At 44.9% G+C, this 27,815-nt stretch overlaps 1 protein-coding gene across 1 annotated transcript; it reads right to left on the reverse strand.

Moving 5' to 3' along the window:
- Positions 1–23,562: 23,562 nt before the first annotated feature.
- On the reverse strand, positions 23,563–27,441 carry Ppp1r3c (protein phosphatase 1 regulatory subunit 3C). The gene is made up of 2 exons (XM_051146378.1): positions 27,303–27,441; positions 23,563–25,203 (listed from the first exon to the last, which is right to left on the reverse strand). The coding sequence occupies exons 1-2, from the start codon at positions 27,314–27,316 to the stop codon at positions 24,264–24,266; spliced, it is 954 nt and encodes a 317-aa protein (XP_051002335.1). The 5' UTR covers positions 27,317–27,441; the 3' UTR covers positions 23,563–24,263.
- Positions 27,442–27,815: the final 374 nt, after the last annotated feature.

Here is a 27,815-nt window from a genome sequence, read left to right on the forward strand (position 1 = left end):
CCTGTCTCTGTCTCCCTTCTTGTCATAAGAGCACTGGGATTCTACGTTCTAGCATCGTTGGTACATGAGCAAACTCTGCATGATACCAAAGGAGAAGCATAAACACCAAGCCAGACACAATAGTGTCCTGCCTGCAAGGTATGCTAGTGTAATGGTGGCACAAAGCATTATGGGAGTAACCAACCAATATCTGATTTGACTTAAAGCACACCAGATGGAGGCGGGTGTGGTGGCGCACGCCTTTAATCCCGGAACTCGGGAGGCAGAGGCAGGCGGATTGCTGTGAATTCGAGGCCAGCTAGTCTACAAAGTGAGTCCAGGACAGCCAGGGCTACACAGAGAACCCTTGTCTCAAAAAATCGAAAACAAAAAACAAAAAAAAGCACAGTAGATAGAACTTATACACTGGTTCTTAGTTAGGTGACCAAGAACCAGAGGCTAGGTAGCCCAGGGACTTCGTGAAAAAAAGCAAATATTACTAGTCTAAAAACAGAGGAAAATGTAGTGATAAGATGACTCCTACTGAGAGTCTGCTATACGCATAGATCAGTGCCTTACTCAACCATCATCAGAGAAGCTTCCTCCTGCAGCAGATGGGAACAAATACAGAGACCTGCAGCCAGGCATCATGCAGAGAGTGAGAGACCTTGGAACACTCAGGCCTCAAGGGAATGTCTCCATCAAATCCCTCCTCTCAGAGTTTAGGAACCCTGTGGAAAAGGAGATGGAGGACTGCAGAAGAACAAGGCCCTCTAAATCAACATGAGCAAAACTCAGATGAACTCACAGAGACTGAGGTCTCACAGAGACTGAGGTAGCCTACACAAGCCCTGCACCAGATCTTCTGCATATATATTATAGCTCCAGTTTAGTGCTTTGATGGGATTCCAAATAAGTCTCTGATTCTTGTGCCTGCTCTTGGGCTCTTTCTTCCATGGGTTTGTCCTGTCCAACTTCAATGTGATAAGGTCTTTTATCTTATTAAATTGTATTTTGTTATGTTCTGTTGTTATCTCTTAGAAGCCTGTCTAAGGATGGAACTAGAAATGATCATACTGAGTGAGTTAACCCAGAAGCAGAAATACTCACATGGTTTATACTCACTTATAATTGGCCACTAGCCCAAAAGGTATGTCCCATGAAAGTCTTTTCACTTACCAGGAGAGTGGGATAGATGTGAGGAGATCCTACTGGGACTCTAGGTAAGAAAAATATAGGAGATGGGGAAATAGAAGGACCCAGAGGCTCCTAGAAACCTACAAGAAGAACATCGTGATGGGTGGATCCGGGCCCAGGGGAGGGTCTGCTCAAACTATTGCACTAACCACAGACAATACCAGTAATAAACATTGAACCCCTACTCTGATCTACCCACTGGACAGGACATTCTCCACAGTTATGTGGAGAGTAGGCACTGACTCTGACAGGAACTCTGGTGCTCCATATTTGACTATCTCCCCCTTGGTGGGGAGGCCTGGTGGCACTCAAAGAAAGAATAATCAGGCTACCAAGATGGGACTTGATAGTCTATGACCATATAGTGGGAGAGGAGGCCCCCATTGGTCTTAGACCTAGGGGAGGGGAATAGGATGAAAGCGGGAGGGAGGGAGGAACGGGAGCATACAAGTGATGGGATAACAATTGAGTTGTAATCTGAGTAAATTAATTAAATAATAAAAAATAAATAAATAAAAGAAGTCTGTCTAAGAGACAGAAAGAGAGTAGATCTGGATGGAAGAGGAGAAGAGAGGAACAAATGGACACACACTGACTCTTTAAACACCCACCAGCCCTTCTAATCCTCTACTGTGCTGCGATCTAGGACACAAGAGGGTGATTTAAGGAGAATTGTCGGTAAAGTTGCTGCTTACATAGTAAGTAGGCTCTGTGTTGGGAAGTCTGGAAAGAAGATGTTTGTTGGTAACAGAGGAACCAAAGTACAACTTTTTCATTTGTCATTTCAATTCTCATTATTCGGTTACAGAACTTTAAAAGGGGCAAGTGAATGCATGGGTCTTGTCTAATGAAAGCAGTTGTAATTCTGGGAACAGGGTTTCCCATGAAAATTCAAAACCCACTCAGTGAGCTAAATCAGAAGCATTGCCCACTGACCTTCAATTCTTAGCCATCACTGCCAACTACAAAGCAAACAACTGAAAAGCAAACAGCCATAGAAGCCTCTCTCAAGTTGGCTTGGCGGCACTGAGAGCGTTTGCATCCAGCTTCGTCCTGCTGGTCATTTACACAAGCTGCAAGCCATTTTCATTAACTAGACAACTACAGCCAAGCCGGCCCAATCCAGCCTCGGAGGACCCCAAACCAGCTCAGTCATGGGCCAAGGCTACCTTGTCTCTCACACATCCTACCTAATCCTCTGCCCTCATTACATTGCTGGTAGGAAGAGGCAAACTTAAGTCTGTCTCCCTGTGACCTGAGGACAAGGGACTACTTCCTCCAGACTCGCCTGCCTTCCAGGCACCTCAGTCTCTGCTCGCCCAGGTGCAGCTACTTGCTGTTGTTCTTCACGCTCTTGTGACCGTAGTCCTGTACGTAGTCTTTTCCTCTCCTTCTGATCTGCCATCACCATGCTTTAAGTCCCCACTCAAGGAGCCATTTCGACCGGCTCACTCCTTAAAGATTGCTCCTCTCGTGCAGCAAGTTCGGGCTTCCCCCTTTCTGTTTTTATTCACTGCTTTCCTGGGCATAAGCAGTGAGCAGAACAGAGATCTTGCTTGAGACTTCTTTAGCCAAAGCCCCTTCCATACTTGTAAATGCAAAATGACTTCATAAAGACCCTGAAAGTGGTTCATACTTGTAGTGCCAGGTTGACGCATTGCCCTTCATGGGTCATGGAGAAAGTCCATGTGGGCCAAGTTCTCGAGTACGAGCCAGAAAAGGTAAGTCCCCTCCTCTCGTCCCCACCCGCCCGCCCGTGCTTGCCAAAGGCATGTAAGCCGCACTGCAGCAGCGTGCTCTTCTTTTTGTTGGCAGGGAAGCGAGTCCAAGGCTTTGCTTTCCCATTTTGTTAAGGATGGAAGTCATCCAGGGAAGAGTCCAAAGAGATCTTTTGAGGGAGTAGAACTGGGCTGGGGTTGGCTCTGTGTGTGTGTGTGTGTGTGTGTGTGTGTGTGTGAGACACCACCGCCCCTTTCTCCTTAGCCTGCCCTCACCCTCTGTAAAGAACAAGCTTTCACCGTGGATTACTTCAGGGAGGCCTCTGTCAGGACTTGGCTCAGCCTGGATGAGGCTATACACAGAGGAACCAGAGGGAGGGTTCAAGGTCAGATGGAACTGGCAGGAGAAGATGGCACTAAGATGACTAGGGCATAAGGGACAAGGAAGATGAGGGACAAAAAGATAAGGGACAAGGAAGATGGGAGTGTGCATTAAATGGAAGCCAGAAAAATAAAAGAGCTGAACCTGTATACCCCACAACCTCCCCGTTCTCTGCCACACACACACCTCCACAGAATCATGTTCTTTGTGTCCCCTCCCGTTCTCAACTCCTGAAAGCATTTCTATAAAGAAACGAGGCTGGGAGCCTGGCCAGCAGCCCACTATTCACTCTTACAGTGTCCCAGCTCTGGGTCAATGAATACTGACACTTTTCTTTCCCTATATGTAATTTCCACTTACCCTGGCATCCCACACTTTCAAAGCCCTGTGAGCCCGACCCCTCAGTCTCATACTCAGAGCAGGGCATGGTGATTCTATAGCCACACTCTAAATGGTCCTAGCTTTACAATAAGGTTCGATTACTACATCCAAAAAATAAAATATCCTACGGCCCAGCATGGAAAACACGCCTTTAATCCCCAGCTCTCAGGAGATAGAGGCAGGTGGATCTCTCTGAGTTCAAGGCCAGCATTCGAGTTCCAGGCATATAAGTCTACACAGTTTGATCCTGTCTCAAAAACAACAGCAACAACCAAAACTAACCTTCGGTTCAAGTCATACGTTTATCTCTTTTACTTTTTTAAACTTTTAATCTACACATGATAAGTGTATGTATTTATGGAATTCGATTATATAAGGCTAACAATAGACCCGTCACCTCACACTGCCCTGACTGTATTGATCCCTCGGGATTCCTGTGGGCCGGAAGTGAGGTCATAGATGAGAAGAGGCTGACACTGTCTGTATAATTAGGGCATAGATAAGGAAATGGGAGATTTGATGCTGCAGTATTTACCAGAGATCCTAACTTCAGGGGCCAGCAGTGTCTGATCCACAACTATATGACTTTACTGTACTTGTTCTTCGGACCTTCCCTAAGATCTTGATAAAAAGCCTCTTGGCAACTACCATTGCCAAGCACCTCCTGCGATGGGCGTCCAGGTCTAGTCAGATACCCAGAACACCAGGACCCATACCCAGGCAAACCTCCGCTTGCCTAAAGTCTCACTTTGCCTTTTAACAAATGTTCTTCCCCGCCCCCACACCCCACCCCAGGCCTTGTGTTGAACCTCCTTCCCTCACAGTATACGGGCTAGTGGGAACGAGACGCCATAAACCAGCACATGTAAAACGCATAGCTCGCAGAGAAGTTCCAAACACAGATGTAACGTAGTTTTCCTCAACTATGTTATGTCAAAATATCCCCACGCCACGCCCCTTCAAAGCGCTTCACACAAAGCCTACTTTCAGTTTCTCAAGGTTAGTTCACACCAGCCAGCTGAGACTCCTCATCAGCGACCTCGTTTTACCTAAAGCCCTCAGACCTCCCTGAGTAGTTGAGTCTGGCTGACAGAGGGAGTGAAGAAGGTGGACTCGGGCATGTCTACTCCCCTGTCCTCTCTGAGGCTTTTCTGGTCAGCCCAAAGGGGGAAAGGAGGATGGGGGGGCCTAAGCAGCTCCTCTTCCACCTTAGCTCTTGTTCCTGTTGCTCACCTCACAGCCCCTCGGCTGGAGAGTGGTACCTTGAGTGGGAGCAGTAGAAGATGCCCCGCCCAGCACTCTGCCCTGTTGCTTCTCCTCCTAGCGCAGGGCCAGCAGCGAGAACGTTGCCCCCGGCAGAAGTTCCACCAGGAAATAGGATGGCAGCATTTCCTCTAGATCACTCTTCATTCTGCCTTGGCCTACGTGATGGGAAAGGAGCCCTCACCTTTGCCCTCAAACCTAGGACTTTGAGGACGCCCACCTTTCTGAGCTCAGCCTTCTGGTTATAGATCTGAGATACGAGCTAGCCAATTGTATTCATTCTAGCTCAATTCATGCCACACCCATTGTTGAAGAGCTTCTGAGGTTTACTTACTTTTTCTTATAGGTAACTCTGTGGGGTATGTACCACTACTACCACTATTTTACAATCCTGAGACAAAGAGCAGTTAAGTCACTTGACCAAGGTTACAGGACCAGATCTGGATTTATACCCAAGAAACGTGATCCTGGAACGTAGGCAAATAGTCAAACGTAAATGTAGTCCTTATATATCTCAGAGCAGTTTAATTTGCAATTCCCTGATGGTCACATATGTTGAAACTTTCAAATACCTATTGGTCATTTGTACTTCTTCCTCTGAGGACTGTCTGTTCAGTTCACTGGCACTTTTATTGATTGGATGATTAAGTTTGGGGGAGAATGTTTAATGGTGTGTATATAGATTCTAGATATTGACCTCCTGTAAGATGTATAGTTAGCAAGGATTTTTCCCCATTATATAGGCTGTGTTTTCTATCTAATTGTTTCCTTGGCTATCTAGGCATTTCCTACACGGGTGCAATTTCTTCTCAGGGAGCCCATGCCTGTTCCTGTATCATGCAGTGTCTTGACCCTGCATTCCTGCAATTTCAGTTGCAAATCTGTCCAGGTTAGTTTTTTGTCATCTTGACAAGGGCTCAAGTCATGTTGAAAGAGAGCCTCAATTGAGAAAATGCCCCTACCAGATTGGCCTATGGGGCATTTTCTTGATTAACAAATGGTGTGAGATGGCCCAGCCCACTGCGGAATGTACCTGCCCTGGGCAGGTGGTCCTGGGTTGTCTAAGAAAGCAGTTTTATAAGCAAGCTAGTATGAGTTTTTTCAATGTCCTGTGTATTTATTCAAAAGTGAATTATTCAGTCAACAAATATTTGTATAGTTTCTATAATTTCCCTTGCTATTGATTTCTAGTGGGGTTTTTTTTTCTGTATAATTTGATAAGATGCAAATAACTGATTCTTTTGTGTTTGTTAAGACTTGTTTTGTCAGACTGGAGAGATGGCTCAGTGGTTCAGAGCACTTGTTGCTCTTACAGAGGACCTGATTCAGTTCTTAGCCCCCACATCATGATTTACAACAATCCATAACTCCAGTGCCAAGGGATCCAATCCCCTCTTCAGATCCATGGGCCCCAGGCATGCATGTGGCACAATATATACATGCAAGCAAAACATTCACACACATAAAAATGAAATTTTAAAAAATCATCTTTAAAAAAAACAAATTAAAAAAAAAAAACAAGATCTTCTTGCTCATTCAAATTGTAACCTGTCTTAGAAACAGTTCTATCGTCTTCTAAGAATAGGTATTCTGCATCTGTTGGACAGAATATTATGTATCCATCTACTAAGTCCATTTGGTCTGTGATATTGTTTAATTCTGTAGTCTCTTTGTTGATTTTTAGTTTGGGGGACCTACATAGAGAAGAGAGAGGAGTGCTGAAGCTACCCAGTACTATCGTATCAGGACCTATCTGACTATAAACATCAACATTTGTCCTATGGAATTGGGAGGTGATATATAGCTTCTTGATGACTTATTTCCCTTCGTTGTGATGTGGTGGCCTTTATCTCCTTTAATTTTCAGGTTGAAATGTCAGAACAACTATGCCTGCTTCTTTGGGGCTTCTGTTTACTTGACTCTGACCCTTTGACTCTCAGTCTGCTGGTGTCTTTTTTACTGGTGGGGTTGTTTCTTGGAGACAATAGCTACGTCTTGTCATGAAAGTTTTGGTTTATATGTGAACATGTTTTTGTTTTAATGCCAGGTGTGGGATATGAGGGCTGTTCCAGTTTGTCCACAGCTGATAACTGTCTCCTGAAAGGGCATGTGACCTTTGTCAGCTGTGAAATGCCTCGTGCATGGGCGTGGTCTTTGCCAAGAGGATGAAAGCCAGACTAAGAGAGAGACTGGGGGTGCTCTGAGAAAGAAGAAGGCTGCTGTTGCTTCCCCCTGTTGCTTCTGGCCGCTGTTGATGCAGTTGGACAAGAAGAAGTTAGAGATCTCCTGAAATGAAGATTGGACTCACCCCAAGGACCCTGATGACCTTGAACAACAGGAAGTAGCTAAGGAAAACTATGTCCCCTAGCCCCACTAACCTTCTTTCTCTCCTATCTGGTGTTGGGGTGTTGGAAGAGACTGGGGTGAAGAAAGGAGAAAGAGATTTGAAGGACCCAGAATAAAAATAAATTTTAAAAGTATGCCAACAGCGTCTTTTGAGTTTTTAAATGTTCATGTTCTACAGTCATCGTAGTGTTATATAAGGATGCCGTCATACAAACATATAGCACAGGTTGAGCAGATCCTCTCATGCATGCTACCTCCTTGTCTCTCACCTCTCCCGCTCCCACCAGTCTCCTTTGTTCCCTGGACGACTTTGCTATCACATTGATGATGTGTGCAACGCAGACACTGTTCTGCACATCTATATGAAATCTAGGAGCCACATATCTGAGAAAAACATCTTTGTCATTCTGAGACTGGATTAATTCCCTTAATAAAGTAATCCCCATTTGCATCCATTTTCCTGTAATAGCATAATGCGTTCTTTGTGACTGGAAAAAAATCCACTGTGTGTATATAACCACATTGCCTTTATCTGTGCTTGTTTTTAACACAAACATTGGTTCCATAACTTGCCTGTTGCAACTAGAGCTGAGGTGGATATTAATCATCTGTGTGATGTCTTGGCCCAAAGTCCTTTTAGGGTTTTGTTTTTGTTTGTTTGTTTGTTTGTTTGCAGGGATACCACCACACTGGTTTTCATAGTGGCTGGATTAGTGTAGTGGTGTGTAAGAGTTTCCTTCGTGTACATCGTCCGAACATTTGTTGTAATTTGCTTTCCCCATGACTGCCAATCTGACTGGGGTAGGATGGACAGTGTAGTTTAATTCCCATTTCTCTGATGGCTGGTGCGGCTGAACACTCTCCATTGCTAATTAGTCATTTGTGTCTTGCCTTTTGAGAAATAGTTATCCATTTCACTATCCCAGTTATTGATTGGGTTGTTTGGTTTGTTTAGTTTGATTAGTGTTTCATGTGTTCTGCTTAATTCTCTATCCAATGTACAGATAGATTTCCTCCCATTCTGTAGGCTGTTTCTTAACTGTTTCCTTTGTTGTGCGTGTTTTTAATTTCATGCTTGCCAATGATTGGCATCATTTCCTGGACGGCTGGAGTTCTATTCAGAAAGCCTGCCTATGCCTATCTTGAAGTGTTTCTCTACCTTTTCCTCTAATGGCTCCAGGGTCTCAGCATTTTCATTACGGATCTTGTCCTTTAATTCAATCAGCTAGTCAGAACTCTTTTCCAGTGTGTGAAAGACATTTACATTTAAGGTATCTATGTATTTATTTGATATGTTTGTGCCCATGTGTGTAAGCACACATACTATTTGTTTCAGCTGACCAGACTTTTTAAAAACAACAATGAATGTTATGGCAGCTAGATGGCTCCACAGGTTGAGCTCTCCAGTGACCTCGGACTCAGAGTTATCACGCTCCATAACGAGGTCTGTTCCCAAGTGCCCAGGGCAGGGCTGTCTTTATACACCTCAACCCCTACGCCAAGCTTCATGCTGTCTGTAACTTCTCAGCTCGTCAGTGTCTGCACCTTAGACTGTCTACAACTGTCTCCCTGGACTATCTCTCATCCTCGGACTTTGGCAGGGTGAATCTAGGCTCCCCGCCTTGTGGTTGTTTCATGCTATTCTATCCTATCCCAGGGGTAGTTCAGTTTTAGACAATAGGTTTCCTTTCAAGATGGTCTCCAGACACAGCCTTCTGAACCGGGAGAATCCTTCACTGTTGAGCTATTTCACCTGAGAAGTCACTTTCTCAGCAAGACCCACAACTGGGTGTGAGACTCATAATGGCTGCAGGCCTAGAGGGTAGGACCGCCAGTCTCTGTGCACCAGGGCTGCTGGCTTCTGCTTCCTTCCCAACTCCAGGGAGCCAAGGGCTAGGAGGCTCTCATCTTGGCTCCCTCTCTCTCTTGCCAGTTCTCTTCTGCTTCCCTGCTCTTAACCCCCCTGGCACTCCTCCTGGGCGTTTCCAAGCTTTTCCTCTCCATCTTTGGAAGATTCTGTTTTTTTCTTATCCTGAAACTTCTTCGTTGGGTCATAGAGAAGCAATGTCTAGTTCACCATTTTACCCAGAAGTCCGTATTGACTACTTTTAATCCTTCTGCTCCTAAGGTAAATTATGGTGATCAAAGTTCTAATGTCAAACTAATTCCTAAAGCTTGTGTAACCACTTCAGCAGAAATGAAGAAATTCTAAAGAGACACTTGTGTCTCTAGCCTGACGAGCAATCTATTGAAACAACGAACGCCAAAGTAATGGGAATTTTTCCCCTCAGGGCTGTCATGCCATGAGAAGAGAAAGGCACCAATAAGAAACTTGTGTCCCAAACAGAGATTCCATGCAGTTCCAACAACCTATCAGACCACCCTACTGAAGACTGAATCCCAGACAGCGATGCATCAGTGGGGGAGGGGAGGGGGGGCACATCCTGACCAGGACTGCTTTGGTCTCTCCTCAGAAGCTCAAGGTGGACTTGAGGTTTTCTGGATCTCTTTGTTCCTCTTCCCAGCGTGGCCACAACAATAAATCTCCTTTTTTTTTTTTTTTTTTTTTTTTTTTTTTTTTTTTTTGCTTCCTACCTTTGATTTGTCTTGTTTAATTGGCTTTTCAAAGAGGGGTTGGCAGGCCTGACTTGTACAAGTTGTGACCTCCAAGCTTGATAACACTTGGAATTTATTCAACTTGATCATAATGCATTATCTTTTAGGACACTATTAGACTCGTTCTAATAATTTGTTGTATATAATTTTTTTGCACCTACCTCTCTCCATGCATGTACCTCTCTATGAAATTAACTTATAATTTTCCCTCTCTCTTGTCCCTGGAAGTCTTCACTATTGAGGTTATGTTAATTCATACATGAGATTGGAGAATATTCTTTCTTTTTATATAATATGAAATATTTTCCATGAGATAAATGGTTGATCTTTGAACTTTTGGAAAAACTTCAAGAAAACATCTGGGCTAGGTATTTCATTTGTGGGTGGAGTTTTAACTCCTAGCTTTAAACTACAAAGCTGAGCAATCTAATACAGTGGTTCTCAACCTTCCTAATGCTTTAAATACAGTTCCTCATGTGGTGGTGACACCCAACCATAAAATTACTTTTGTTGCTACCTTATAACTGTAACTTTGCTACTGTTATGGGTTGTAATGTAAATATCTGATATGCAGGCTGTCTAATATGTGGCCCCTGTGAAGAGGTTGTCCAAAGGTTGCGGCCCACAGGTTGAGAACTCACTGCTCTTTAGCATTCATCAGACTTCCTTCGTTCTTCCTGAGATGATTTTGATGCAGCTTCCTTAGGAATGTGTCTTAGCAGGGAGTGATGGCGCACACCTTTAACCCCAGCACTCTGGAAGGCAGAGGCAGGCAAATCTTTGAGAGTTCGAGGCTCGCCTTGTCTAGAAAGTGAGCCAGGACAGCTGAGGCTACATAGAGAAACCCTGTCTCAAAAAAAAAAACAAAAACAAAAACAAAAACAAAAAGAGGAGAAGGAAGAAGAGGAAAGAAATTTGTGTTATTTGACTTTTCATGTACATTACAATAAAAAAATTTTTCATAATCTAGTTTTTCTGTATTGACTATAATTATTAAGCTTTTATTACATTCATTTTTTTTGCTCTCTCATTTGAATCTTTATACACCCTCACAAAAGATTCGTCCTTTTCTTGCTTTGGGTGTGAACTCATATTTGATGAAATTGTCCTGAGGCACTGGTTTAATGTTCGTGTAGTGTGAGGGTTTGCGTACGGGCATCTTTGAAACATCTGTGGTCAGTACAACCAGGAAGTATGTCTTAATAAGTCCTTGGCTTGATGTGTATGAACCCATTATGTTGTATTCTAACTCAGAAAGAACGAGAGAAAGATGGAGGGAGGAGGGAAGGAGGGAGGAATAGGACTGCAAAGCAGCATGGAGTCATGCTATGAATAAATCACATTTACCATAGAAAATGTTGAGGAATTCATTATTTTTTGGTTTCCTATAATCATTTTCATATGTGCCATAGACTGCATTAATCATATTACCCAGAATTTCAAGAAATCAAGTGTTCCATATAAAAACATTTTCTAGGTCTCTACATTCAAACCATTTGAAAAACTGAAAACATTGACGGTAGAATTTTTTTCAGTTTCCCCTGGCTTGCTGTGCAGAGTATAGTCACTGTAACCTGAGCTTTATTCATGACTGGCTTTGCCATCTTCACTGTGACTTACTTTTTCCTCAGCAAAACTTAAGGACTCACTTGTTGCTGGGATGATGCAACCATCCTGAATAAAGTGAGTAAATAGATATTTTTCAAGTCTTGCCTTGAGGTGTTTCAGAATATGAGGGATATGTATACAGGCACTGTGGTGCACACCTGTAACCATAGGGCTTGGTATATAGAGCAAAAACAGTCAGGAATGCAGGACAATCATTGGTTCCGTAGCAAGTCAGAGGCCTGCAGATGTTACATAAGACCATGGGTCAAACAGACAAAAAGGAATGCGAATTTACATCACAAACTAATGGGATGGTGAGTTATGGTAATAAACTTTCAGAGGTTCTTGGTTTGGTTTTCCACATTTTCAGAGCTGATGTTGAGACAGACATTTTTCCTACTTAGATTGCATGTTAAAAAAAAAGGGGGGGGTGATATTCTTTCCTTAGCACATTAATAGACTCCAATACTTTGTCTTCTGACTCTACAGTAGATGCAACTGGGTGAAAGCATGTGGAAGTGCTAGTGAGATGTCTCAGCAGGTAAAGGCACTTGTCTGCAAGCCTGACAATCTGAGTTCTATCCCCAACACACTCACAGACACACACACACACACACACATACACACACACAAACACACACACAGAGACACACATACAGAGACACAGGCACACACACAACACAGACACACATGTTCATATACACACTTACGTGCAACTCAAATACACAACACACACTTACACACTATGAATAAATGGTAGATAAACAAAGGAATAAATTCATTTTTTTCTTTCTTCTGGTTTTGTTTTTGTTTTGATTTTGGTTTTGGTTTTCAAGACAAGGTTTCTCTGTGTAGACCTACCTGGCTGTCCTGAAACTCACTTTGCAGTCTTGGCTGGCCTTGCACTCACAGAGATCTGATTGCATCTGCCTCCCAAGTGCTGGGATTAAAGGCGAGCCCTACCACCACCTGGCAATAAATGTACTATTTTTAAAAGTCTTGTTCATTACCTGGGGATGAACATGTGAATTTGGGACAAGTGGCAGCTCCAATAGACATTTACTTCCCTAGGAACCTGTGTGCAGCCTTTGCTCACTAGGGCAAGGGAGCCATCCTTAAATTAAAGCCATTCTTACTTTCAGCTCAGCTCAGCATTTCCTTTAAAAAAAAAATACATAATTTTTAAATATTTTATCAGCCATGTAAGCTTGATTTCTCCCGGACAGATTTTGCAAAGAAAAACAGAGACTTTCTGCTTGATTTTGTATTTTCAAGCCCAAAGCCATCATGGTATGCAGGATGTAACCTTGGATATGCTGGCAAATGCACTCTAGAGCAGTGGTTCTCAGCCTTCCTAATACTGCGACCCTTTAATACAGTTCCTCGTGTTGTGATGACCCCTCAACCGTAAAACTGTCTTCCTTGCTACTTCATAACTGTGATTGATTTTGCTACTGTTATGAATCGGAATGCAAATATCTGTGTTTTCCAATGGTCTCAGGTGACCCCTGGGGAAGGGTCCCTCGACCCCCAGGTTGAGAACCTCTGGTCTAAGTACTGGAATAATCTGTTAAGTGTTTTCAGAGGAAAAAGGATGAAATAACTTTCCTGGCTAGGATCCCAGCCATCCTTCACCTTTAACACGGTCAGCTGTAGCACAGTCATGACCCTTTCCTTAGATTTCTACAAGAAAGTCACGTGGGAGGAGTCTTAGTCTGTTTTCTGTTGCTGTGATAAAACACAGTGACCAAAAGTAACTTAGGAGAAAAGGGTTTGGCGTACACATCGCAGGTCATAGTCTATTGAAGGAAGTCGAGGCAGGGACTAAAGCAGAGGCCATGCTTACGAGCTTGCTCGGCCTGCCATCGTTACAATATCCCAGGACCATCTGCCCAGGCATGGCGCCCACAGTGAGCTCAGCCTTCACACATCAATCATCAACCAAGGAAATGCCCTGCAGGCTTGTCTGCAGGCCACGCTGATAAAGGCGTTTTCTCAATTGAGGTTCCCTGCTCTCAGATGACTCTAGCTTGTATCAAGTTGACAAAACAAACAAACAAACAAAAACAAACCTAAGCAAACAGCGTAAAGGAGTTGAGGACTAAATATACAAGTTATTTCAAAGTACAGTAGTAATATTGTAACAGTTAGTTGCCGTGAACTGATGTCCTTATTGAGACGAACTAGAGCAGCCTAGAAAACACGGTGGTGTTTGCTCTTTCCTTAGTCTGACAAATACTAGAAGGAAGAAAAGAGAAAAGAGAAAAAAAAAACCCTTGAGGAAGAGTTTATTTCAGTTCAATGTCAACAGTCTCAACCCACAGTCAGCAGATTCTGTTGTTTGGTGCCTGAGGGAATTCAGAGGTATCGTGGTGACAGGAGTATGGCAGAGGCTCCTCGCCCTTCCCCAAGTCCCCTCGGGGGGGGGGGGGGGGAGGCGCTGGAGATAAGCCATCCCTTTCAGAGATAGGCCCCCAAGGACCTTCTTCTTCCAACAAGGCCTCATCTCCTAGCGCTCCCACTACCTCCCCAGGGGAAGCACGGGCCAGAGTCCAAGCCTCTGTCTGACACAAGAGCCTTTACAGGGACATGTTTCCTATTTAAGGCATGACAAAGACCCATGTAAGTCATTTCAAGACATTGCAGTTTCTGAAGCTATTCAGAGCTTATGAAATATCAGATAAAACGCCAATGTTCGGTCTCAAACCCAGGACAAGGCTCATTCACGTATCAAAATGGACTCTGCCTGGCAGGGTCTCCCAACATCCTTCAGTCCCCACCTGTTACAGGATCCTCCAGTGCATCCTGCCACCTAGCCTGAACTCTCCAGCTCAGAGGCTGGGCTGCCCCTTCCCTTAGCATCTCTGTACCCTATAAAATTCAGCTGTTTTTTGCTACATCACTCTTTTGTTCAGACTCTCGACCCAGGTTGCCCCTCTTGGTCCGGGGCTCCTCTTCTGCTCTCCCTCCCTCCTCTCACGGCCCTGCTCAGTCTGGTCAAGTTCACTCTGGACTCGCCCAGTTGTCTCTGGCCCTGGCTATGCTCTCCCTCATACCTACAATAAACCCTCCCGTCCACCATACCTCCGGAGAGACAGGTAATGAACAGTCATGTCCTTCTTTATATTTCTCTTTTTCATTCAACCCGCCACTTCTAAATATGAGGGGCCAGCTTGAGACAGATCATTGTCTGCACAAAGTACCAGGAAAGCATCGTAAGTGTATCTGAAGATGCTGAAGCCCCGGACCCACCGGGACTTCACGGTTAGGTTGCGCTGACTCCTGGCTCTCTTTACTTGGGTATGTTTGCTGCTTTAGGGTAAGAGCAAGAAATAGAAAGCCTGAATTCTGCCTGGGAGAGGACAGTCTTACAGACAGGCCTATGGTTTGCTTCATGGAGCTAAAGAGAGAAGAATTTAAACACGTCAATATCTTGATGAAGGGGACGCTAACCACTAAACCTACCACTCGCCCTGGTTTCCACTGAGTGTATTTAACAAATCGGAAGCTGCCAGGGAAAGGAAGGCTAGAAGCTCGCCTACCAGGAGGATGCTGAGACAGGAGCCCAGGTAGACCCCTAGGCTGAGGAAACACAGATCGGGGGCTCTGAACCTTCGAGGACGAGGAGTGGATATGAAATGCTCAACTGAAGAGGGTCAGAGGTTAAAAGACAAGCCTTGACTAAGCCTAGAAAGCTGGGGCACAGTGATACACCCCTATCAGCCCAGGGCTCAGGAGGGAGAGGGCAGAGAGAGGGAGCTCCAAGCCAGCCTGGGCTACCTAGGGAGGCACCGGCTCAGAAGTGGAGAGAGGGGCTAACTCTCTGAAGAGTGCACATTGACAAAATTCTCTCTCTTCTCCTCCGTTCTTTTGAAAAGAAAAAAGGATGTAACAGAATTAAACCCATAAGAGATTCAGGTGCTAGGATGAACTGGTAAATTTTAGTACTGATTTATATTTGTCACCTATATTATTGGCCAAACACTTTGTTAAGCACTTTATCTGTACCTCGTTATATCTTCGAAATTGCTCTATGGAGTAGCAGTGGAGTTGTTAACATTCCCAATTTAAAGATAACAATACTGAGGCTTGGAAATACACAGTCATTTGATGAGTGCTTTGACACACACGTGCTGGAACAATTTAAAGCTAGTTCTGCTTAAGCCCAGCTCTCATCCTCTGCGTGTCACCTAGCCTCCCTCTCTGCCTCCTTCTTTCTCACCCTTCCCTGCTCTTTCTCACACTGACATCAAAACTGTGACCCGCCTCTGCCTTCTAAGTGCTAGAATTACAGTCTGTGCTATTACACAGACCTCCAGAATAGCCTCTTTTTTAACTTTTATTTCTTTGCTTGTGAGTATGTGCACAGGAGATTGGGAAGCACCTTGCCAGAGCCTCTCCTTCCATCCTGTGGGGTGTGAGGAGGGAACTTGTGTGATCAGACTTGGCGATAGGAGCCTTTTCCTCATGAGCCGTCCTGCCTGGCTCAAAGTAAATTAACGTGAAGTTTTTGAGGGTTGTCAGACCCTCTGGGTAGCCCAACTCTTTCAGCACAGCCTGGTAAGTTCCTGTGAAAGAATGTAGTTTTTTGAGTAGCCACTGAAACATGGGCCTCAACCATTTAAGAAAACCTCTGTCCGGAGAGACAGGTAATGAAGCTGGGGTTCCCGCCATCCTCCATTCGCCTTTGTGTTCAGAAAGCCAGACATAGACCTACCCTCACCCCTGATTGGTTGGTGCGGAGTTGGCATGGGACTCCTGACTTGCCTGCACCAGTCACAAAGGCTCATTTTCCTATCCAAAGATGTGGAGTAGGAGCTTTTTAGAAAGGTTTATTTACCCACTAATTTAAAACATGGCAACACGGGGAAGATGGACTTCCTTCCTCTGATGGATATTGTCCCCTTATGCCTGAAAAACATGTCGGCCATCTCCTAATTCGAAAGGACACTAACCCGAAAACAATCCAAAGCCATGACATTGGTGGAAGGAAAATGGAAATAGAGGGGCTGAAAAGGGGGACCGGAAATCCGGCACTGTTATTGCTGTGAGTACAAGTGAGCTTTAACCTCTGGGACTCTGATTTGTCTTTGTTGTTGTTATTGTTGGTGGTGGTGGTGGTGGTAGTAGTTCATTTCTTTTGATGTTTGGTGGAGGTGGTGATTATTAGCAGGGGTCCTCTGAACCATTATATCAGTCTATTCTACGAAATTGTGGCAGTTAAAAACGTTTTTACCTAGTGTTCAACCTTGATACATAATGAAACTGCATGGGGAGTCTTCAAAAACATCCAACGCCCAGGTTACAGGGCAGTGGAATTAAATATGAATCTCAGGAGGCACAAGGAGACGCCTTTGAAAACTCGCAGGGTGATTCTGGTATGTAGCCAAGGTTGAGGACCACTGGCAGCAGGAGCCCTCCAAACCCCTTAAGTCGGCATCCTCTCACTGGCAGAAAGGAGTATAGTCAGGAGTCCAAGAGACAACAGAATTGTGCATGAGGACTATTCTGAGTTTGAGATCAACCCTGCCCACTAATGACAGGATTCACTCAGACCACAGCTTCCAGTAGGTTCTAGAAAACTCTAAGAAAAACCTGGAAATTAATGCTGAGTTTCTTTTGCTGGCTGAAGTCTCGAATCTTCACAGAGCTTTTGAACTCTCAGGAACATGACAGGATTGTCCCCATTTTACAGAGTTCCAGCCTTTTAGCTTGGGGATAAAGTAAGACTCATACATTTAGGGGGGAGGTGAGACAAATATGATCAGCGTCTTGCTCAGAGATCATCAGACAAGCTTCCTCCTGCAGTTGAGGTTCACAACTAAACAGTGTGTAGAGAGTGAGGGGCCTTGGAACACTCAATCCTAAATGAGACCCCTATGCCCCACCCCCCACTGCACCCCCCAGAGCTCAGGGAACCCTGTGGAAGAGGATACTGGAAGATTGTAGGGGCCAGTAGGGGTGAAGACACCATGGAAACAGTGACTTCTAGACACAGCAAGACTGATGCAAAAATGAGCTCACAGGGCCAGATGGGGTCCCAGCAGTGAGAGGGAGAAGTGGACGTATCCCCCACCCCTGTCTAACCAAAGTTGTCTCCAATTGACAGCCACTTGCAAAGGAAAAATTAGCTTTCTCCAAGGGAGTCTCGCAGGGTATACAAACCATACTCAAGGGCAGTCTGGCCCCATGGCCAACACACAATGAGTTTACTGGCATTATAGGAGAATTCTTGTCTCTAATACTTTGCTTGGGCTTTTTTTTTTTAACCTTACTGGTCTTTTGCTTGTATATTATGGTTTCTGCTTCTGTGTTTGGGGAGTGTTCTGTGTGTGTATGTGTCTGTGTTTGTCTGCTTTTCATGCTTTGTCTTTGAGTTGTTTTGTTGTTCTATTCTGTTTTGGTTTTGTTGGGGATTGGTTGGAGCCTTTTGAGGAGATTAGAGTTTCTTGTTTTGGATTGGGTTGGGTTTTTGGTTTTGGTTTTGTTTTCGAGACAAGGTTTCTCTGTGTAGCCTTGGCTGTCTTTGATTCAATTTGTAGACCATACTGGTCTCAATATCACAGAGATCCACCTACCTGTGCTTCTCTGAGTGCTGGGATCACAGGCGTGTGCCACCGAACCAGCTTGGTTTTGGTTTTCTTTTCTTTTCTTTCTTTCTTTCCTTTTTTTTTTTTTTTTTTTTTTTTTTTTTTTTCTGTGTGTGTGTGTGTGTGTGTGTGTGTGACCTGCTTATTTTCTAAGGAGAGAAAGAAGGCTTGGAGTTGGATGGGTGGGGAAGTAGGGAGGAACTGGGAAGAGATGAGGGAGGGGAAACTGTGTTCAGAATATATTGAATGAAAAAAAATCTATTTTCAACTTTAAAAAAGACTGATAAATTTAGAAAGCAGTGAACTTCTTTAGTAAATTAAACTTTTTTTGGAACAGAATAATGTAGGTTTTTTTTTTCAAGCCAGTTTTAATCTCTGAACCTCAGTTTTATTACCTGCTTGTGAAAAACAAAACAAAAAACAGTGGAGGAGCTGGCCATGGAGGGAAGAGCTAGCTGTGGAGGAGCTGGCCATGGAGGGAGGAGCTGGCCATGGAGGAGCTGGCTGTGGAGGGAGGAGCTGGCCATGAAAGGAGGAGCTGGCTATGAAGGGAGGAGCTGGCCGGGGAGGGAGGAGCTGGCCATGGAGGGAGGAGCTGGCCGTGGAGGAGCTGGCTGTAGAGGGAGGAGCTGGCTGTGGAGGGAGGAGCTGGCCATGGAGGGAGGAGCTGGCCGTGGAGGAGCTGGCCATGGATGGAAGAGCTGGCCTGGAGAAGCTGGCCTGGCAGCCACACCTGCAGCCTCAGCATGAGGAAGGTGGAAGGAGAAAGATCATGTTTATTGTTATCTTTGGCTACATAGTAAGTTTGAAAACAGCCTGGGCTACATGAGACCTATGACAAAAATAAAAGCAAACAAAAATGCTAGAAGACTCCTCTGAGCCACTTTATCACCTTGTTCTTCTAAATTGAGACAATTAATCATTTACCAAGCTTAAAAGAAGCCATTCTTCCATGTTAAATCTCATGTGTATGTATGTGTGTCTGTCTGTCTGTCTGTCTGTCTGTCTTTAACTGTATTTGTTTGTGTGTTGTGTGTCTGTCTGTCTATAACTGTTTGTTTATATGCATGTGTGTGTCTGTCTGTGACTGTATGTGCTTGTCCATATGTATGTGTGTGTCTGTGACTGTGTTTGTCTATATATGTGTGTATTTACATGTATGAGCATGTACATGTAGAAGCCAGAGGTCAACATGGGATGGCTTTCTCAGGTGCTCTCCACCTTGTTTTTTGAGACAGAGCTTCTAACTGAATCTGGAGCTCACTGACTTAGCTGAGGTGCTCCAAGGATCTTTTTAACTCTGCTTCCCCAGCACTGTGCTGCCATGTTCATCTTTTTCATGGATATTGAGAGTATGAACTCATGTACCATACGTGTGCAGGTACCCACAGAGCCAGAAAAGAATGGCAGATCCCCTGGAACTAAGTTACAGGCAGTTGTGAGTCAACCAACTTCGGTGCTAGAAATCAAACTGGGGTCTTCTGCAAGAATTGCTCTTAACTGCTGAGCCATTGAACTACCCCCCCCACCCCTTGTGTTAATCTTAAAGACAGTATGGCTTCCCCTAACAGGCAGCTATCACAATGTGAAGTGGGAACAATTATATCCCTGTGTAGACCTCTTCTGTTGACCACATCCTTACTCAAGTACAGCCCTCAAAGCCACCAACACCAAGTGAAGCTGACACAGGCAGCTAAGAAGATCTGGCAAAGTAATGCCTGCCTAGAAACAGCTCCTTCCTTCAGCTCCCCAGCTATGGAGAAGTCAGCTCTCATGGGAGACTTCAAGAAATGTCAAGAGCAGGCAGGAAGGAACACTAGGCCAAAAGCCACTGACCAACCTGGCACAGGGAGAACTAGTCACTCCCCTCTCTCAATCTTTTGTTTTTTCTTCTTTTATAAAATTTATACTTGAGTCTCATGGTTTCCAAACCTCAATTTGAGTTTTGTCCACCTCTTGGAAGAGAGTGTTCTTCACACGCTCATTACCATGAAGAGCTCCAGAAGGGACAAAGCATTGACCACGACCTTGAGGGACCAGCCAACAGTGTACCGGAATACAGCCATGGGTAGAGACTTTGGCAAACAACCCATGCTTGACCCATTAAGGGCAGCATGCCCTATCTAAAGTGGATGGCTGCTTTTCAGCTCTCCACAGTTGATGCCAAGAGGACAGAACTTTCCATTATTAAAGAAAAATATGCCATTTATGTGTTTTATGTAAGTCTGCTCAGTGTTGTGCCTTGACAATTTTTTCTTAACATACTCTATGTCAGATGTGCTGGAATACACTTGTAATCCCCACACTTAGGAGGCCGAGTGCCTCAAGTTGGAGTCCAGTCTGGTCTGCGTGGAGAACTTCAGACCAGTCTGGCTATAAAGTCAGTCCCTGTCCCAAAGAATAACAAAACAAAAATCTGTTTACCAAATAAAATACATCTGTGGTCAGGCTTGTAGATTTTAGCCCCCAGAAACAGACAGAGGATGCTGTGTTATAAAAGTTTATGGGGTTTTTTTATCTTTTTTATTAATTCACTCATATTACATCTCAATTGCTATCCCATCCCTTGTATCCTCCCATTCCTCCCTCCCTCTTGCTTACCCCTTACTCCCCTCCCCTATGTCTGTGACTTGGGGAGGGGACCTCCTTAAGGACATATGCTCAACAATGTTCATAGCAGCCTTATTCATAATAGCCAGAACATGGAAACAGCCTAAGTGTCCCTCAGGAGAAGAATAGATAAAGAAACTGTGGTACATTTACACTATGGAATACTACTCAGATTTAAAAAACAAGGAATTCCCAAAATTTGTGGACAAATGGATTGAACTAGAAATGATCATAATGAGTGAGTTCACCCAGAAGCAAAAAGACTCAAATGATGTATAGTCATTTATATCTGGACATGTCCCATGAAAGTCTTCACTTATCATGAAAGTGGGATAGAGGGGAGGACATCCTCCCCTCAGTGAGAGAAGTATGGGAGAATGGGGAAATAGAAGGATCCAGAGGGTCCTAGAAACCTACAAGAAGAACATTATGACGGGCAGATTTGGGCCCAGGGGTTCTGCTCAAACTATGGCACCAGCCAAGGACAATATGTGTAGTAAACTTTGAACCCCTACCCAGATCTAGCCAACGGACAGGACATTCTCCACAGTTGAGTGGAGAGTGGGGACTGACTTTCATATGAACTCGGGTGCACCAAATTTGAACATGTCTCCTTGATGGGGAGACCTGGTGTCCCTCAGAGGAAGGATAGCAGGCTACCAAGAAGTTCATTGTTACAGTCCAGCTTCTAAAGCAGACTAGTCATGGTTACCTCTTCAACTTAAGATACTGTATAAACAGAGACCCACAGCTGGACAATGCACAGAGTGTGAGACCTTGGAGCACTCAGTCTGAAACGGGACTTCTTCATCAAAGCTCTCCTCTGGGGACTCAGGGACCTATGCAGAAGAGGAGGAAGAAAGATTGTAAGAGCCAAAGGGGATGGATGGCACCAAGGAGACGGTGTCTTCCAGATGCTGACTGTGGTGGCACACGCAAGGCCTCCATAGGTTCAAGCCAGATGTGTCCCAGCACTGAGAGAGGGGAGTGTACAGGGGCTCCCACTCCTAACCAAGAAGGTATCTGCAGTTGATATCCTCTAAGAGAAACTCAGTTTTCTACAGTGGTGTGTCACTGGGTATATTAGCTACACTCCAGGGCAGGCCCCATGCCAAGGAGTAGGGCCAACACACACACACACACACACACACACACACACACCTCAATATTTTTGTAGATTTTTTGTCTCATTTTGCTTTGCTTGAGCATTTTTGTCTTATGGGTCTTTTGCCTGTTTATTTTAATTTTCATTTTGTATGAGGGGATGTTTCTTTCTGTTTGTTTGTTTTCTAAAGAACGGCTTTTCTTTAAAAAAAAAAAAAAAAAAAAAAAAAAGCATAAAGTCTAATAGATAGAGATGACCTGGGAGAAATTCTGGGATGGAGAAAACATCAAAATGTATTGAATAATTTTTTTCAATAAAAATACAATGTGAAGATTTTTATGGAACGTTTGGGCAAAATTGGAAAAGCAGCTTAGGTTCATGGGCCTGTTGACTCACCCTAAAGAGCTGTGCCTCCCCTTCAGCCCAAGGCTAACTAACACCCATGGCCTGTCCTGGAGTCCTCTCTGCACTTCCAAGCTTCACCCTCAGGAAGGTATTAGAGCTCAAAAAAGTAAGAGCCATTCCCACACATCCTGCATCATCCCCTCCCCCACTGTAAAAGTGACAGATAGCGTGCAAGATAAGCCTGACCCAGCAGGGAGCATGTAAGAACAGAAGTAACCACGGACAGGGACAGCTACAGCAGCTCAGCTAACTGGCCCCTGGACCAAGCCCCAGCTGTCAGGTGAATCCACTTCCTGGTCCAAGCCAGCTCTGCTTGGTCACTGCAAAACAGGAGAGCCTAGCGCTTTAGTTGCTAACTTTCTGACTTACCTGGTTATGCTTTGGGAAAAGAAAACACTCTCGGGTCTTACACCAAGCACATTTATTAAAAAGGCTTATAAGGGATAATGTCGATATTTACAGCAGAGAACGTATGGATGCTAGCCAAACCTCAGACACTGTCAGAGTGGAGTTTTTCCAGCATGGCAGATCACATGTTACAATTCACTGCACTCTAACACCCCCTCAAAGGACATGCACAGTGATAACAGCAAACATCCCAGGACACGTGTCCTCAAGATCCCACAGAATGTTTATGCACACACACGCACACAACAGTTCACATTCAGAATAAGTCATGTCTACATTTTTTTTTTAAAAAAAAAAGCATTTTGACTTGAAATTAAAACAGCAAGACAAAATTAGGCATGAGATAGACCGATCCTTTCGTGTGCAAGGTACTGGATTCTTGCACTGAGGCTCTAGTGCCAGTCCCCGCTCCAAACATCACACTGGAAAAGTGTAGCAGAAAGATGAGTCGCCTTCAATATGAAGGGATGTGAGCTGCGTACGCTGGCAGTGCTCCTGATGATACAGCAATATTTCAGGAGAACACCAGCGAATGGACCTTCAAAGAAGGCCAAAAAAAATTGTGAGTTATTAGATGGCCATTCAGGTAACCAGTTTAAACAGCTACCGTGTTCTGGTTTAATCAAGGCACTGAAAGAGCTATCTTTGACATGACGTGGAGTCCCTCACATACTGCTAGTCATTGGTGACAGCATGCCTGATGCTAGGCAGCTTCTGTACCGAGAACCCAAGAACGATGCCTTAATCACAAAGTCACTTGTCAGATTAAGAATGCAAAAGCTGGATTTGCTTAAACATTCCCCCAAAACATGGTTTGTGGCAGACCATGTTTAAACTGAAAGGATTTGCTTAAGATCTTTTTGTTGTTGTTTCCTCTGAGACAGAGTCTCGTATAGCCCAGACTGGCCTCCACCTTTCTATGTGCCAAGGATAACCTTGAATTTCTGATACTGGCACCCCCAGTTTTACGGTGCTGAGCCTGGAACCTAGGGCTTCAGGCATGCAAGGCAGGCACCCTACCCACTGAGCTACACTTCCAGCCCTCAAGATCTTGATTCTTCAGAACTATAGTTCCTCTTCTCCCAGTACCACGCAACAACAGCCTTTCTTTTTCTATGCAAGAATGCACAGAATGGTTCTCTTTCCCCTCTTTTGAGTTATTTCCTCAGGAGAAACCAGGGAGACCCTCTTTAACACAAGTTAATTCTGTGCTTTCCCACCAACGGTTAACCATGGGGCCCCTGCTCCTTCTCTGACTTGAGTCTTGGGGCCCTTAGCATATACATTTCACATTCCTCACGCCCTTTCCACAGCATTCCATCACCACCAACTGTCCTCAAACCTTTCCTTGTCCAAAGTGAAAGCTAGTGAAGTGAGAGGGAAGTGTTAAAATGCACCCCAAAAAAGGTGTGGCTTGTATAAAACCAGTTCCCAAGCTGTTGCTTGATCCTCCAGAACAAGGCGGGGCAGTATCACCCTCATCGACCCCCCAACACGAAATTCTCAAGTGGCTATATTTCCTATAGCCAGACCCCGGCAGCTCATACCTAAATCTACTGATGGAAAGTAACTAAGACTTCCTAATATGGAGCAATACAGACCTAGAATCGTATGAGGATTATGATCAGACAAAGCCAGTCTATAGACTGCCTAACTCATCGGTAGGAGGCCAAGTTCTCCACTCTCCCCCAACTCTGCCATTCTGGGAAGAGGCCACTAGCAAGCCTCGGGCTTCCAAAGACTGTGGGTTCTAGCTCAGCCTTAGGAGGCACCTGTTGGAATGCACAGTCTCGGGGTGCCACCTGTGTCTGCACTCCATCAGGTTTCCACTGTACATGGACAATTCGATAATTCTGACCCTGGTTGTTGTCCCAGAAGACCCTCCCGTTAGCGTGGTAAGAGATGCAGAACTCAATCTTCTCCTCAGTTGGAATGACGCGGGGTAAGTCGACGGAAAAGGAGAAGGTGTCGCTGTCTGAGCTGCTGTAAACATTCTTCATGTATACACAGTCCACATCTGTGTAGGTTTTCCAGGTGTCAAAGGTGATGCGGACCCGAACCTTCTTCTCAAAGCTCATGTTCTTCACTTTGATTGTCCCAGTCACTGTTCGATCTTGCAAAGAGCAGTTCTCCAGGCAGACAAAGTTCTTCTGGAAGCGGTCTCGGAAACTTAAGTAGTCGCTTGAAGGCTGGGGGAAGTCGAAGACCAAGTTTTTCTCCTCGTGAAGTTTTAAGCTGGAAGAGATATCGTTAAGGTCCAAGAGGTCAAACTGCAGGTCCCACGCAGGTTCTTCTGGGAGGTCAGAGAAGACGTGGATAGCAGTGAGGGACAGCCCCTTGGAGTCGGCGAACACGACCCGCTTCTTGGCTTGGTCACGCGGGCGCTTCCATTCATTCTGCGATTTGGCTTCCTGCTTGATGTTGAGACATGGTTTCAGGGGCTTTAATTTATTCACAAAATTTCTTCGTTGAAAGTCACTGTAAGGGCCCAGGAAACTCTTCAGAGGTGGTGAATGAGCCAGGCAAATCCTCATGGCCACATCCACCGGCATGACTGAGCTTGTCAGAGGCCGTGGGTCCAGCACATGGATCATTCTGGAATGGAAAAACAGAAGAGCGGTGATCACCAAGGGCTGGGGCGGTCTTCCCCTGTCTACAGCCAGCGCAGTTATCAGGGAGGGGCCATCACACAGAGAGAAGAACAGTCGGGTGACTGGATGTGCAGGCTAGCTCTGTGCTTGGCGGGCTGAAGAACACGGGTAAAAGGCCTGAAACACTCAGAGACTGTCAGTTTCCCCATCTGAGAAATAAGAGGGTTGGGTCTGATAAGGTCTGACACAGCTCTAAGGACTATGTGCTCTGCTCTGGGCCAGTGCTTCTCAAACTTCTTGGGTCAACATGAGTTAAGGAGTTTCTTTAGGGGAAAAAAAAAAAAATCAGATTCCTGGACTTAGAAGCACTACAGTGGAGCTTTGCAGCGTGGAGCCGACAAGGTAAATGTGGTCTTAAATCTTCCCCTGAAGCTTTACATCTTGGCCAGACAGGGTCTTCCATCGTCACAGTCCCAGGCAGACCCTCTTTGCTTATTTTAGCTTCTATGTCTCATTTTGGCTCTTGAATCAGTTTTACTTCTCTAGAGAAGGAACCCACTTGAAAAGAGAACAACGAAGCAATTTTTAAAATCCCATGTAGTTCGTAAGAGTGAAAGGAGGTGAGGCCAGAACGACTTTTGGATTTTATCAACTCCATCCTCACTTTTCACGCACGACCAACTGCAACACCCGCCAACATCTCACATACTAAAGGAGAAACTTTAAATAACATGCATTTCATATAAAGAGATGCCCACGACAAGCCCAAGTGTAAATGGAAAGGCTGGCTGCTCAGATAATAGGCATGTTCAGTTCTCTCCAATAATAACCACTTTACTTTATCTCTGTCTTGTAACCTGCTGGGTACATTATATATAGAACATAAACTGTATTTTTAAAAACTGATAACCTGAAATTTGACATGTTCAAAATACATATAGATATGGGAATTTATACTGAAACATTATAGGGGAAAAAACACTAAAATTTTAATTATCTTTGCATGACAGAATTATACAGTCTATTGGTCTGTGTTTCTTTGGTCATTCCTACTATTTGGGCAACTGGTATTTACAAGTAGAAAGACAAGAACAATAGTATCAAACCAAGACTCATCCACCAGGACTTTTTTCTGGCCTTTCTTTCCCTTGCCCTTACACTGGATTGCAACATTTATGGAATTAGGATTTTCTTCTCCAGTTTCAGCCCTTACAGGTAAAAGAAACTTGAAATATAGTAAGTGTCATTTTTCTGTAACAGTTTATACGTGTATGTAACATTTTTTTATCACGGCAAAGAATGCGTGCAGGACTCACTTTGATAGCTCTAGGGCTTTTCTGAGAGGATTACAAACTTACAGCAACACAAGCTCAAAGTGTGTTTGTCTAACAACCATTAACGGGCAGGAGGATTTGGGGAGGGAGAATTCTTCAACTAAGTCACAAGTGGAGAAGCAACAGATTTTCATGGGATATTCTTGGATGCTTGGTTGACTGAGCTGTTGTTTGGTTTTGTCTTGGTTTTTTTATTTTTGTTTGGGGGGTAGCTAGGATTTTTTTTTTCACTTCTGCATTTATAGAAAGTTTTAGCATTGGGCAATTCCCTGGAATCCTAAGTCCCTGCCAAGAGTTTAAAATGATAATTTGCTGTCATTCTATGTCTCGTTCTATGACAAACCAGAAGACAAGTGGGGAAAAACAAATGAATGCAAAATCGTCCAGTAACTTTTGCCTCAGCCTAAGCTACCTCACCAGCAATGTCAGGGTGCAAAGTAAGCTGTCCCCAAGTGCTTGGTTTTGTTTGTTTGTTTTTGTTTTTGTTTTTTTAACGCAAAGGCAACAGAGTCACTTCAGGAAGAAAATCCCAGCTAAAGCTGACTCACTAAGGCAGCTTCTGGATTGAGATACTGATTCCCAAATCAGGCGCCAAGAAATACCACCCTAACTCCACCCCTTCAAGGCCCCTCTGGGACGATTCAAGTTATCCATCAACCTGGGGGTCTCCATCTGCAGACAAGACAAAAAAAAAAAACACACAGAAGCCCCCAACGTTCCCCAGCTGCTGGCTCCCCTAGGTTAGGGCGTGGAGTTGCACTGAACCTACCTGGTGCAGCTCATTGGGTCGAGAGGCAGCGGCGACCGCGACAGCCACACCCAGAACAACTTCGCTCCCAGCCACTAGCAGATGCAGCGCCGCGGTCTAGCCCGCCGACTGACCGGCAGAAGCCCCAGAGGCAGCTTATCAGAGCCGGACCACGTGAGCAGGTTTCTCGGACCAATCAGCGGCCTGATGGCCGGGCCAACCAGCGCGCAGCTGGGGCCCGAGCCCCTGTCCCCTGAACGTGATCGCCGCGGGGCTGGCTGTGACCGGAGCGTGCTGGAAGGCCGGCGCAGTGTAGGGGAGCCCTGGGCCAGCAGGACCCAGCTGCTGTCCTGGAACCGCGCGCGCAGCACGTAGCGCACGGCCAGAGACAAGCAGCTGGCCTCTCCCAGCTGTGCGAGCCTGGCGGGATCTTATGTGGAAGCGCATCGGTCTGTGCAAAGTTGAATCAGAGCTCAGAAAGTTGTGGCTCCTTGCTTTGCGGGTTCAAACACCTTGGTCCGAGCAGAAAGAAGT

This window comes from Acomys russatus, chromosome 5, assembly GCF_903995435.1.
Source record: "Acomys russatus chromosome 5, mAcoRus1.1, whole genome shotgun sequence".
NCBI classification, from domain to species: domain Eukaryota; kingdom Metazoa; phylum Chordata; class Mammalia; order Rodentia; family Muridae; genus Acomys; species Acomys russatus.